The sequence below is a fragment of the Athene cunicularia genome, assembly GCF_003259725.1.
Source record: "Athene cunicularia isolate RWA chromosome 26 unlocalized genomic scaffold, athCun1 chr26_part1, whole genome shotgun sequence".
NCBI classification, from domain to species: Eukaryota; Metazoa; Chordata; class Aves; order Strigiformes; family Strigidae; genus Athene; species Athene cunicularia.
Genome location: NW_020799136.1, coordinates 448,056 through 461,957, shown reverse-complemented (window position 1 = coordinate 461,957; position 13,902 = coordinate 448,056). Strand labels below are relative to the sequence as shown.

The following is a 13,902-nucleotide window of genomic DNA, read 5'->3' as shown; positions in this document are numbered from 1 at the left end:
GGGCACGGGTCCAGCGCCCACCCAAAAACCCATCGCCTGCCTTGGGCACGCCTGGGCTGGGGAGGAGCCGGGCACGCTTGGCAGCGGCGTGGCGGTGGCAGGCAGCCAGCGGGAAGCCGTGCTCACAGCTCTGCCAGCTCCAACGACCCGCGGAGGTAGGATTTACCCCGCGAGGCTGTCCCGAGCCTGTGCTCAAGCTGTGCTACAGGTGGGGAAACTGAGGCACGAATGCACAGCAGCTGCAGCGCCTTGCCCAGGGCACTTTCCTAACTCAGGACCTGTGGGTGTGGGTGCACAGCTGTTCCCAACTTCCAGCCTTTTTAGGGTTTTTAAAGGGAAAAAAAAAAAAAACAAAACCCTGCTCGGTGCATCCCTCCCGCAGGTCTGCCCTCGCTGCCTGAGGTGCTGCCCAGGCAATGGGGCGGCAGCAGCGCTGCAGCACGGAGCGATGCCGTCGGTTTGAGACACACACAAAAGCAACGTCCTACTCCTCCGGCAGGTCACATTCCTATTGTACTTAACCTCCCGGTGCCACTGGAAGTTTACTCTTAAAACAGGACCGATACTTTAATAGGGGTCTGTTTGAAAGGGGCCTCATTGTGGATGTATGATACGGTTTGCCGAACAAAAAAAAAAAAAAAAAGAAAAGAAAAAGGAGAAAACGGTGCCGTTATCTTGTTACAGGGCTGGTTCCCGTCGCAGCCCTGCGCTGTGGGCTCAGGTGCTGGGCTCTGGGGCTGCCTGTGGCAGACAATAGCGACGGGAACAATTGCCTTGGCACCAGGAGTGTAACAGATCTTTGCCTTTAATGTTTCCCATTTAATGCGGGGCGGGAGGGGAAGGGAGGGAATGGTGCTGGGATGCGAAGTGCCAGCCTGAAGGACCAAAACGGACACACCGTGGAGCCTCGAGTCCTCGGTGAGGGACCAGGGATCCATGGGGCTGCTTCCTCCTGGCACAGCGTTTTGGGGAGCACGAGGAGGCCTCATCTCACACAGGCACTGAAACCCTAAGATGTACCACGCAGGCATCAGTGTGCTCACCTCGCCTCCAAACTTCAGCCTGGCAAGTCCAAGGGCTGAGATTTCTGGGATGGCGACAGTTTTTCTTTCGCTTGTCGTACCCCGGAACGGCACGTCCTGCAATTCTCCCCGTGGCCGTGCCACCCTTCCTGCCTGCCAGCTGATCCTATCTGCCCCGTTTGTGTTGCGGCAGAACAGCTCGAAAGGTCGGGGGGGGCCACCGAGGCGCCAGCAAGCCCCCACCCTGCCCGGCACCGCTTGGGGAGCACCGGTGAGAGACCGAGACCCTCCATGTCTCCCAGAGCATCTTCCCGGTAGCTTGGGCAGGCTCTGGCTTTGCAGAGAAGGGGGTGGCCAGCATCACCCCACCGCCACAAAGCAGCAAGAGGAAGGAAAACCAAAAAGCTGCCTTTTTGTGTGGTGTGGTGCCAGCTGGACCAGGCTTTCTCCCCGCCTGCAGTCGTAAGAAAAGGGTTTCTGCTGGCCGGGCAGCTCAAGGGGTGAGACTGCCCGAAGGGAGGTGTCTGCCTGCGGCTGGGGCAGGGACCAAGCAGGTGCTGAAATTAAGTGAAATCCAAGCATTTTGCAAAAATATCAGTGAGTGCAGGAGGCCAAAAGCCACAAACGCACAAAATTTCCTGCTCTGCCGGGGTGTGAGGAATTGCGGCCGCACTGCTCGGCTCGGGGCAGCAGCACCGCCGCCTTCGCCAGTCCTGGGAGAGGATGTGAGCGCAGGAATGGTCCCATACCCCCGTTCCGTGACACAGCACCCCTGCCACTGCCTGTCTCGGGGCTAATCCTGCCCCTCGACTTGGGGTTGATCCAACACCCAAAGGGTTCCTGCAGAAGGGGGGCTCAGGGAGAGCAGCTGGCGGTTGGTTGCCCACATTTTCAGGCTGACCTTGCCCTCACCCGCCCCTCAGGTTGACCAAGACAGCAGGGGAGGCTCTTTGAGGTTTTGTTTTCCTCTCTCCCCCCAGTTACAGCAGCAAGCTGTCAGTTCACAGGTTACGGCAGACATTTCCCTTCAGGAGCCCAGCGTGGTACCCAGTCATCCCAAACCAAATCCTCCCAGCCCAGCAGCACGCAGCCACTCGCCCCGCGGCTGCATCCTGCCCCCACGGCTCAGATAACCAACCCAGCCAGGGGAAAAACACCCACGGCAAAAACCCGAGGGGGAAACACCATGCAGGCAAACACAGCAACGCTGAGGAGAGCCTGGGCGGCGCGACACCACCGCCGTGCACGCACCAGCCACGTGCAGCACTCGCAGCCCCCGGCACCCCCTCCGGAGAGAGGGTAGAGGAAAAAATAAGACACACACGGACGTTTTCTTCTTCTAAGCAGGACCCGAGGAATCCCGGCCGGCCACCAGGACAGACAATAGCCCATCTCCTGCCAGACAAGCGGGCCGCTTTCCTGCCAGACTTGGAATGTCCTTTCGGGGCTGTTTCCAACTGTTTCCGCCCGGCGTGCCTTCGCACATAAAAGAATGGATGGCTTCCTCCTCCATGCCCGGGCAGGGATGGCCAGGGACAAGCGAGGAGATTGGCCCCGGCTGGGGGAAGTTCACGGGGCTGCCATCCCTCCCTCGGGATGCAGAGCATCCCGTGATGGTGGGTTATTCCCTGGGAAGGCGAGAGCGGGCGGCTGCGGGGGATACGAGCTCCGCCACCCCCAGCTGTGGATGGATGGGGACCGCCAGCACGTTGGCTACACGCTGAGGGGCAGAAAGTGGAAGACCCCGGGGTTTACTGCTTCCTAAAAAAGCAGGTTTTAAACCCAGAAGGCCCAGAAATGCTGTCACCACGTGAGCGCCACGGCTCCACGTGTCCCTGATGGATGGCGGCCGCTCGGAGCCGTGGCTCATGGGCCACGTGTTCCCCCGCGGGGCTGCGTCACAGGCGCGCACCCACCCGTGCTGCCCCACAAACCAGGGTGCAGCAGCAACGGAAACGCTCCGCGCTGGGGCGGGGGGAGCACGAGGCAAGGCTTTGCGTATCCTCAAATGCCGCGTTTTCAACATCTTACCTGTCAGCGGCGCTCCCACGGAAAGCCACAACCTCCATCTGCCCAGAAGGCTGCCGAGAGCTCAGGTTGCCGGAAAAGCTGCAAAATCAACGCCGAGAAGGGAGATCTTTGGCAGGTGGAGGGGGATTTCGGGAGGGTAATGCCCCAGGGGGCAGAGGGGCAGCAACAAGCACCCAGCAAGCGCAGGACTGGGCACCAGGCTGGCACCCGTGTGCCAAGATTTGCCCCGGGCAGGATGATGCCCGTATGAGCTGCCAGGCACGTCCTGCCCAGGCTGCTTCACCATCCCAGAAAGACCCCCAGACCCCAGCTGCCCCTCTCCATCCTGGCAAGACTTGGGATCCCATGGGAAAAGCTCTGGCGTCAGCAGGAGCTGGGATTTCCCAGTGGCCACACAAAAAAGACCCGTCTTTGTCCAACCTCCATCCACCATCAGTTCCCTGAAGAAAATTTCTCTCCCTCTGAAGGACAATGGCCTCCAGAAACATCTCTACGGGGCCAGAGCAAAGCGGTGACGCTACGGTGAGAGCATCAGCATCACGGAAACTCCGGAGAACTGCCGGCGCAGGAAGGAGCAGAAGGTCACCCCTCTGCCTGTGACACCCCGAGCACCCCACCTTCCACGCAGGTCCCCTCTCCAACCAGGCGTGGGACCCCTGTCCTGGTGACCCCCCATGTGGGGAATATCCCCCCCTTCACCCCATTCCTGTTGCCACAGCCTCAGCGTTGCCACATTACGGCTCTTTTATTTTTTTTTGGGGGGGGGAAGCATCAATTCTCCATCTACGAAGATGAAAAGCAGCAACGCAGGTCTCCTGTTACCGCACAGCACTTGGAAGATTTAACCCTAACGCAATTACAACCAGCTAGCACAGCATTTACTAATTCTATCCCCCCAAAAACCCAACCTGCCTTCTTCAAAGGCCTCCAGGCCATATCCAGGACGGCTAATGAAATGCATATCTCTCTGATTCATGCCAGCAGAGAAGCCCTTCAGAGGTTCAGGGGGAAATCAAATCAATCCTGCTATTCAAAACTTGAGAAGAGAGAGAAAATAACCCGCATTAATGGCTAAATTCACTAAAGTGAACGCTTGCAAGACAGGGAAAAAGAGATGAATTCTCAGGCTGTGGCAGGGTAAGAGGATCTGGGTTGGTTAACGGGGTGGCTCTGTGTCCTCCACGTACACCAGGAGATCCCAGCTCTGTGTAGGTCGTCTCAAAGCACTAAGCTCCAGCAGATTGAGTCCTTAGAGGGCAGCTCTGTCCTCAGAGACCCGGCTCCTGCTTTTCTAAATTTGACAGGTTAATCCCACTTGCCAAAATCCAACTCACCCCCTCGGGGATTGTGCCCTGGCTCTGCCACCTCCCCGCAGCGTCAGGTCGGAGGGAGTGGTGATGGAGCCCGGCCGTGCAGGATGCTCCCGGTGGGAACGGGAAAACGGAGCCTCCCATGATAACGAGACGAGCACAACATATTCCCTGTGGGTACCCGGGGCCATTTCATGCAGCCTGGCACACATGTGAACGGGGCCCACGTCCCAGCATCCTAACGTCCCCTCATACTAACATTTTCCAGCTTGCTGCTAACTCGTTTCGCAGTGTTTCTGAGGGGGGGTTTTGTCACCTTTCTCTGGTTCTTTATGAGATGGCAGAGGGACACATCACTGCGAAATGCTTTCCTGTCTTGGCATAAAGGATTACTCAGCTGCTCCCAGCCTGCGCTACCCCGAAGCACGGGGGGCTTTGCTGGGACCCCCCTCCACCACCCAACCCAAAATCCAGGAATGCCGCCTGCCGTGAGCCTGGCTGTCTCAGGATGCAGAAAAAACCCCCCAGACAGTAGTTTTATAACTCTCCAAATAATAAAATGAAAATACAAAGACGCGGCCAGATCCTTCCCTGGGTGTAAACTGGCACAGGTCCACCACCTTCACAGCCACGACCCAAACACATTTTTCCTCTACTGGGATGAACGATAGGATGGTTTTAAGTAGGGGAAAAATTAAACTGAACCTCAGGTGGAACTTCCTGGCCGCGAGATTTATTAGACAGGGAATGATCTCATCAGGGAAGTGGAGGAAACTCCGTCGCACTGGAATTATCTAAAACCGTGCAAAGCCTGGAGGAAGAAGGCACGGGAACAATCCCAGCGACGGCCCACGTGATGGCCGGGGACTGCGCTGGTCATTCCCATTTCCTGGCCTCAAGACTAGACAGTCCGCAGGGTGGTTTGGGTTTTTTTTTTCTTCCACTCAATAAAACGTATCAAGGAGGGAAAAACTCTTTGCGCCATCTCCGGCCTTGCAGGCAGATGGGTTTCTTGTCCAGGGGAGGTTACGCGGTTGAAAACATCTTTAAGAAAAGGCCCGGCAGCAGCGTGAGGAGAGGTGGGGAAGGGGGTGCTCAGCAGAGGTGAGGGCTTTGCTCAGGTCCAAATGGAAAGGGATGCCCAGGAACAAGTGTTTAAAGAAGAAACTCCCCTTCCCTGCAGGTCTAAACGCTCCAGGGGAAAGCGCAAACCCCACAGTTTTAATATTTTCAGAGATCCCTTTCTCATCGCGTCCCTCTCCTCTGCCCTTCCTATCTCCCTGGGCATTACAAGCCGATGCAACATAGAAATACCACAGTGTGCTAAGCAGGGAAGATGCAGGGGAAGCACAAGGAGGGAAGAACTCTGAAGCACGGGTATTGACCCATTCTTTCCTTTTTTTCTGCGTCAGAAACAATTTTTAAAACAAGTTTCCTCTTTTGCCCAAGGCTTTGCCTGGATGCCAAAAAAAAAAACCCCAGACTGGCTCGCGGGTGGGTGCTGAGCCTTCACACCCAGCACCTGGGGTAGCTGGATCAGGCCCACGGTCCCACTGGTGCCGGCAGCAGCCGACAGTCCCCGGCGTGGTGGGTGCTCAGGGGAGCCGCCGGGTCCCCAGGACCCAGCGAAGGGCCTTGGGGCTGCTCCCAAACCCACCACCACCACCGCAGCACAGGCATCGCCTCATTCCGTCTCCCCGCTCCCCAGTTTAACCAATTTGCACCAAACAAGCAATTATGGGAAAGAAATTTTTAAAATCGGCAAACCCTGAGCAAACGCAGAAAGATCTAGCCCTGTAGCAGGAGGTGAAGGACGGGGACAACTCACCCAGCCCCGGCGGGACAGCGCGGCGATGCCGGCACGGCACGGCACGGCGAGGGAGTGCGGTTAGCACATCTCCCTCCTTTCCTTCACAGTTTCTGTCCTCCCCTCACCCAAAAGCGGCCCTCGGCCTTATCGGAGAGGCCAATCTCAGTGTCGTTTTTGTGTAATTTCACTCACTCAGCGTTTCCAGGCAGAGCGGAGGGCACGTTTGACTCGGCTGCTTCGTAAACAATACTTTCCTATCGCATGACGGAGGGGCGAAGACATCTGACCCTTTTCCTCTCCTGCTTAGAAGAAAAAAAAAAAAAAAAAAGACACGGGGCTCACCCGCCTCAACAGCGATCTGCCCTGCACCTCCCAGGCTGGGGCTGCACTTTTCCAACCCTTTTTCCACGCACCGTGTCACGGGGCACCCACGGGTGAGTCTTGCGGCACGCGAGACCTGATGGAATTGCGGCTCATCCATCCCATGGCATCAGCCCACGTCCACCACCCCCCTACTTTTGTTGATCTTCTCGTGGCATTTTACACCTTCCACTATGTCATTATTTTTCCACTCACCACCAGGCTTTGGGGGACGCCCTCTCATTTGCAGGGGGTGGGGGGGGTCAATCTCATCTTGTTTGCACCCCTGTTTCCCCGGGTGAGCCGGGCACATGATGCGAGCACTGAAAGGATGCTCGGTGCCAGTCCTGGTGCCCACATGGCACCCAAACCCATGAGTGGCAGCCAAAAATCATGGGGCCACGATTCCCTCCGCAAAGCCCCACACCCCACAGCCAGCAGCACCCTGAAAAACTTCGGGGTCCCTTTGCAGGGGATCATGAACTGCAACAAACAGGTCCCTTCGCCTGAGCTGTCGCATGCTTGGACACGGAGGGACAAAGACTCCGTGGAGCCACTTTGCCCTCCCCAGCTGCTGCCCAAATTTCGGGGCAGGGGGGAGCTCCAGCTGCTGGGCCCGCTTGACATTTCAGCAACAGATTTTATTTTTTGCTGGCGTGACGGGAGCTGCCCTGCAAGCCGTCAGGGCTATCGTCAACCTCCCTCTGAAAGAAAAGGCAGCCTGAAGGACGGGTGCTTGGTGCCAGTAGCCGTCCATCATCTGCCCCAAGTCATCACACCCCTGCTAACAGCAACCCTGACTCTGCTCCTGCTGTGCTTTAGCTCGGAAGAGTCGTGGCTGGCTGAGTCTGGATGAAGACCCCCAAGGAAAACGTCTTCTCCCGACTTCTCCCCCCTATTAGTGTAAGCCATGGTCATTTTCCTGGTGTTACTCCTGATTTAGGGTGCGGATTCAGGTGTTGAAGTTCAAGGCTCTGCGTCCCGGGGCTGAGCCAGAGCACCCTGCAGCACCAGCAATGGGGCTCACGACCGGCATCACCTCCCGGGGCTGGTGATCGTGTTCACTGCCCAGGTCTCACGTTTGCAGGAAGAAGGAGCAGGGGTTCTAGTTCGCGCCATTTTCATCGCTGCCATTATTTCATCGCAGGGGGAGATGTGAGGGGTGGGGGACCCACCACCACCCTGTCCGAGCCCCAACCACCCCCCAAGGCTGGGTTCCTACCTCACCTCTCCTCTTCTCCCTCACTTCGGAGGAACTAAAGCCATGAAATCCTGGTCGTGCGGTGGCTCCCAGCCAGGCTCCTCTCCTCCCGGGGGAGCAGAAAAATTTGGGAACAAGCATTTACTGGCCCACTGGGATCATTTTCATTGCACAACAAAAACACAGCACAGACAAGAGCCGAGGCGCTCCAGCAAGAAGCCGACAGCCCTCCCCGTTTGCAAGGGGGTATCCAACTGCCCCCCGCCAGCCCGGGGCTCCCTGCGTCCCGCAGCAGACAAGGGGCTCTTTGTGCTTGGTGGCACCTGTCCCCCCACCCCCCCGCTGTATCCCAGTTTCCCCTGGGATGCCCAAGCCTGCTCCTTCCAGCGAGGGGCTTTGGCATCTCCTGCCTCCACGTGCCGCGTCCCAGCCACGCTCCCCTGCACGGCCGGGCCGAGCTGTGGGCAGGCACAGTTGCTTTGCCCACACAGGCGTGCAGGCAGGGACACGCAGGCAGGGAAATGCAGGCAGGGACACGAAGGCAGGCACACCCCGCTGTGCTGACAGTGCTGGGAGCCCTGTAGGGGTGGGTGCACCTCGTTTTGCCCCCCTAAATGAAGGATGGAAGGCTGGAAGAGATTGCTGGGCCACTTCCACCAAGAAGCAGAGCCAGTGCTTTACTTAAAAACACACACAACACAACCCCCCCTCCCTGCAAAAAAGTGTGTTCCCCAACCCAGTCCCAAGGATGGCCCCACAGCCCCGAGGCAACGCCGCAGGAAGGACTGGGTGCAGGAAGCCCAAAGGCCGGTCTTGCACCTGAAGACACAAATCACAGCCCCAGAGAGGCAAACACGGCGCTGCCTCTGCCCCTGCTGCTGCCCGCACAGGTAGGGAGGGGTCCTCCAGCCTGACCAGGCGTAGCTGCCCTGGGGATCTCATCCAAATTACTCCTCCAGCTCCTGAAATCCCTGTGTCGTGGCAAGAAAAACGAGTAGGAAAGGTCCTGAGCTTCTTCCCACTGGGGAATTTACCTGCAGAGCTGCCCACGGGCGGCGGCGGCTGTGTGGGGGCCACGCAGGACGGATTGGGGAGGATGGCCCTGCCAGCCCTGCCTGTCCCTGCCCATAAATCCCCTCCTGCAGGCAGGCACACTCGTGTGCAAGCCTCTGCCCCAGGGGACTCGCTTTCCGCTGGGCGTGCAAGGTAGAACAATAGGGCCAAGCCCTCTATTGTTTCAGACAAAAGATAAGCCGGGCTCTGGCATTCCCCTACGCCCTCGTGGGCAGGGAGCAGGCAGGCAGGGCTGCCACCCTGGGCCAGGGCAGAGGGATTTCTAAACCCCGTCCCACGTCACCTCACTTTGAGGAGGTGAACCAGAGGGGCTGCTGGAAGGAGGAGGGGTGACCCCCCTGCCCAGCTCGGAGCTTGCACACCCCCCCTCATCCCGGCTCGCCCTGCCCTGCAGGCTTTGTCCCAGCTCTGGTGGTCCCCAGTTTTTGTGGCAGCGGCCTCAGGCAGCCACGTGTCCCCAGCGCCAGGACACCCAGGACGATGCCCAGCCTCTTGACAGACCTCAGTCCCGTCCCTCTCCCCACCCGGAGCTGCTTCTCCTCTCCGCACCCCGCAGGGACACACTGGGGACAAAGCACCCTGCCAGGCACAGGGGGTGGTGGCAGGAGGGATGTGGGTTGCCCAGCACTGGCAACTGGCTCCCAGTGGCCTCGCCAGCAGGCGTGGGGTGCAGAGCGGACGGGCAAGCCCAGGGCTGCCGGCTCTGCGCACCCCGGCACGTCCTCTGCAAACTGACCCGGCGCCATCACCCAGCTCAGCTTTTTTAAAGTGGTTTCCCAGGCTCTGACTGAACGAGGAACAAGGGAGGAAGACTACGGGGGATGAGGGCCACTCACTGCACACCCGCACCCACCCGGGCACCCAGGCAAGCGCCGGAGGTGACGGTGCTGTGGTGGGCGCTGGGTGCAGCAGCACGAAAAGCTTCGTCTCTGCTGGGAAACAGCCCCCGCTCCCTCCCCGCAGCGCTGCCGGGCCGGGTCTGCCGGGCCCCGGCGTCCCACCACCGCCTTGCCTGGCCACGCTCGGCCCTGCCAGCCCCGCTCAGTGGGACACTTTGACTTTTGTGGCCAAAGAGTTTCAATTTCTGGCTCTCGCTGGTAGCACCGTGGCAGCGGCGGAAGCTGCGGCGTGGTGCTGGCAATGCCATCGGGTATTTCCGTTTACCTGCTTCTACAGCTTCTTTTCCTTCTCCTGTTTAGACCCTGGCTGAGCTCGTGATAACCCCATCCTGCATGGCCAAAGAGGCTCAGACACTCCTACTGCGTTCGCTGCTGCCCCACATTATTTTACTTCTCTTTGCTGTATTTATTTTACAATCTTACCCTCTTTCCCCCCAAACCATGAACTGCCACCAGCTGCCTTCACCGGGCAGAATTAAAAAATAATAACTTGGGCCAGTAGATTTTGGTCTGGGGTAGCGGGTGCTCACAGGGCTCTTCCAGGCAGCTTTAATGATGAGCCGTATTATCTTGTTCTTCTCTGATAAGACACCCGGGGGTACATGGGGGGAGGCTGCCCGGCCTCTGCAGCCACCAGACTGCATCTTTTGTAACAGTCACATGCCTCGAGCAGGCCTGGGTGGTAATGGAGCATTAAATTATTGAGAGGCAGAATTTCAAATATTTCAGATCCATCTCCCAATTTGCATTCTTCAGCTGAAGGGCTGCAAGCAGGCGCGGGACAAGGAGGCAGGGAAGGCAGCTTCCCTCTAGTACAATGTTCTCAGAAGTAGCTTTCCCCGTGAAAAAAAAAATGAGACATTTGAGCTAAAAGCAGCTGCAGAGTCATCCGGGGTCTGAGGTGCTGGCAGGGTGCTCGGAGGCGAAGGGGACGGGGCTGTTCCAGCAGCACCCCTAATGCTATCCTCCACTTCACCATGTGCTCCAGCACACTTGGATAAACGCTTTGTTGAGGCAGATTCAGCCGCCACATCCCCTATTTCTATTTTTTACTGACTCACCCAAGTGGCTGGGGTGTTTCTGATGTGAGACAGGGCCCCACACGGCCAGTTGTGCCCCCTGCACCTCCCCAGCCTCCCTCCCAGCCAGTGCCGAGCTGGGGGGACTGGGCAGACCAAGGGCCCTTGTTTGGGGCTGGAGCTGTTCCAGCTTGGGACATGTGGTCCTGGAGCAGGTGGACATGGAGTGGGAGGGAGGGAGGGAGGGAGGGAGGAGGTCCAAGCAGCAGAAAATTTTCCAAAAGTTGATGCCTCAGACCCTGCCAACTTTCCTCGTGCTGGAGGAGCCCACGCACTTCTAAGCCGTGCACAAGCAGCACCCAGCCATGAGGAGCTCCCAGGCCAGTGGCAGCTCTACCCAAGGGAGCGGATTTCACTCCTGAAGTTACTCCCCAAAAGGCGCAGGATGGGGTAAAAGCACTGAGATATTTTCCAGCAGAACTGTCATAAGCTGCACTAATTTATTTCCCTTTTGCATGTTCTTCGCTGGGCTAAAACGGGGTGGAAATCAGTGATGCATCATGCAAAACTTCTGAGCGGCCCAAATCTTCCTCCCTGCAGTGCAATGAAACCAAAACCTCCACAAACTGTGAAAAATAAAGCAACAGAGCCTAAGATAGCCCAGCCCTGCCTGGTCAGGGGTGGCCACGATGCTGCAAGGGACCCCCAGCCGGGGAACGCCCGACCCCGGGGCTGCCCGTCTTTCTGGGCTCTCCCTCCTGCTGAGCACAACTCCTCCACCAGCCCCGCTGCCAGACCAGGCTGCTGTCAGACGCACAAAAAGAGGCAGCTTTGACCCATCAGTATTTTCTAGCTGAGGGAAAACGAAATGAAAATATTTCATCACCAGTTCCCCGGTTCGTAGCGATGCTACGTGCAGCAGCACGGCCGCAGGAGAGAACAAAAGAGGCCAGTCGGCTTTCTCCACGGCATCTCAGGCTGTAGGTAGCAACTGCCCTGCTTCTAAGTGGATTTTTTTTTTTCCAATAAATGTATTTCTTTAGGAAAAGAAGCATTACGCATTTTGTTGGCATGACTGGGAACTTCCAGGGTGTAAAAGCAGAGCAGAGCCGACCTGACAGCGCGTCCCTACAATCGGCCGCGGCCGTCTGTTAAAGGTTGTCGCTTTGGTAATAAAAGCTTTTCTGATTTCTGCAATTACACGTGCACGCACAAAGCCGGCCCGACACAAAACTGCGGTAAGTGTTTACAATGGGATAAAGCTGGAGCGAGCAGGAACGCGGCTTCGCGGCGGGCAGACAAAGCGGGGCTCACCGCGCTCCGTGCCGGCTCGTGCGGGACGGCTAGCAGCCACAGGCCGTGGGCTAACAGACTGTCTCGCTGCTCTGCCACCCTGAGAGCCCCCGACACCTCCTCGATCTGTTGAGCCTGCAGTGAGGGACCCCTAAAAGCAGAGCCAGCAGCGATGCCAGCCCGCCAGCACCACACCAAAATCCTTCAAAGTTTGTTTGGTTTTGTCGTGCGCCGGAGAGCGGCCACGGCTGCACCGAACACACGGGCAGGCTGGGGACAACGGAGGGGACCCGGCTTCCCTGGCAGCAAGCCGAGCATCCCACACTGCACAGCCCCCCTGTACCCCACAGGGATCCACTGCACCTCCCCAGCTGCTCGCCGGCAAACTCCCAACCCCTGGCAGCACCGGCCGCCCCGAGGATGCTCCGTCCATGGGACGCAGCTCGGACGTGGCACTCAGCCCCCTGCCGTCTCCCCAAAACCAGCCCTAGACACTCACCTGGGGAGTGCAAAGCACGCCGCTGCCGGGGCCCAGAGCCACCCTTGGCCCCTGTCCCCTGCCCTGCCCGTGGGGTGTGTAACGGTGCTTCAGCCCCGGCCGGTCTCGGTCCCAGGAAAGCGTCGGGCGGCGAGAGCAGCGGGCTCAGGCCAGAGCCCGGGGAACCCATCAGCAAGTAACGAATGTAAAAATAAAAACTAGATTTACTGTGCTTCCGCGCTCCCTGCACGGAGAGAAAAACCCTTCCTCTGCATCCCAGGAATGAAATTAAACCCCCTCCAGCACATAACAAGTTTACGATCTGCTCCATCTCCCCTTCGTCCCAGCGTGCCAGGGCACAGCTCCCCCAGCACCACCACCACCACCCCCCCCGGAAAATGGACATTTCGGCAGGGAGACAAAAAGCCCAGCTATTCCCCCCGGGACATCTTGCACCCTGATTAGAACAAACTTTGCTCATCAGGACTTTCCAAGGGGAGGGGGATGGTTTGGGTGCTCCCATACGGCAGGGGTACAACAAAAAGCAACGCGGGCACAGCTGCCTGACAGCACGAAGAGCTTCCCAGAGGAAAACGGATTTTTAAATATCTGGGATCTCTGCTCCTACCTATTACTCCGCTCCAAAGGGATTTCACCTCCTGCGTGAGATGCCAGATGAGATGCCAAGGGCGAGCCCCCAGCCCCGCAGGAGGGCAGCCCCGGCAGCAGCGGCTCTGCCAGTCGCAAGTGAAACAAATAAACAGCGCGAAGGGAGATGCTGGTAAAAATGTGTCACTCGCAAATGATTTAGAAAACTGTCTTTAGCCTGCCCACGTTTGTCAAAGGACAGCAGCTATTTTTAACACAAAGCCTCTGAAATCGAAAAAAAAAAAAAAAAAAAAAAAAAAAAAGTACTGTATCAGTGTCAACAGAATGGATTCTGTACAAAATTAAATTGAACTAAAAGGAAATTGCATGAATTACAAACACGAGTTATTGGCTCAATAGGAGAGAGTAACTGAGTGATATTATCTGGTCTGTGCTATGGAGAAAATCACATTAGCTGAGCTAATGGTCCTTTTTCACTCCTAAAATCTATTACTCCAGATTTGCTTTGGAAGTCAAGTGTTTTCCATGCTGAAGGTACTTCACAAGATGTAACTGAGACTCGAACAATATGTGGCCACGGTCTGTAATTTTTCCTGGGCAGCGTCCCTCACTGGCACCGAAACCCCTGCATCAGACACTGGAAATCATTAGGCGGAGGTGGAAAGAAGCAAAGCTTTGTATTTATTTGCGCATTTCCCACGAAACCTTCTCCTTTACGGCTCCCTGGGCGACGCATCTCTCAGGGTTTTTTTCTCTTCCGCCACTAACTTTGTCGGTGTTTCACTACGGGGGTCCC

At 57.4% G+C, this 13,902-nt stretch overlaps 1 protein-coding gene across 6 annotated transcripts in view; it reads right to left on the bottom strand.

Moving 5' to 3' along the window:
- The window catches only part of SOX13 (SRY-box 13), a 36,727-nt gene that overhangs the window by 7,637 nt on the left and 15,188 nt on the right, over window positions 1-13,902 (bottom strand). For 2 of the 6 annotated variants that reach the window (XM_026864147.1, XM_026864146.1), the window contains exon 1: window positions 3,054-3,131. The exons of 1 other annotated variant lie outside the window; for it this stretch is intronic. In XM_026864147.1, coding sequence (XP_026719948.1) covers window positions 3,054-3,091 — 38 coding nt within the window. In that variant the 5' untranslated portion in view covers window positions 3,092-3,131. Of the gene's footprint in view, window positions 1-3,053; window positions 4,012-6,365; window positions 6,473-13,902 lie in introns of those variants that run through there. 3 more of the 6 variants (XM_026864149.1, XM_026864152.1, XM_026864150.1) reach the window with 3 other exon arrangements.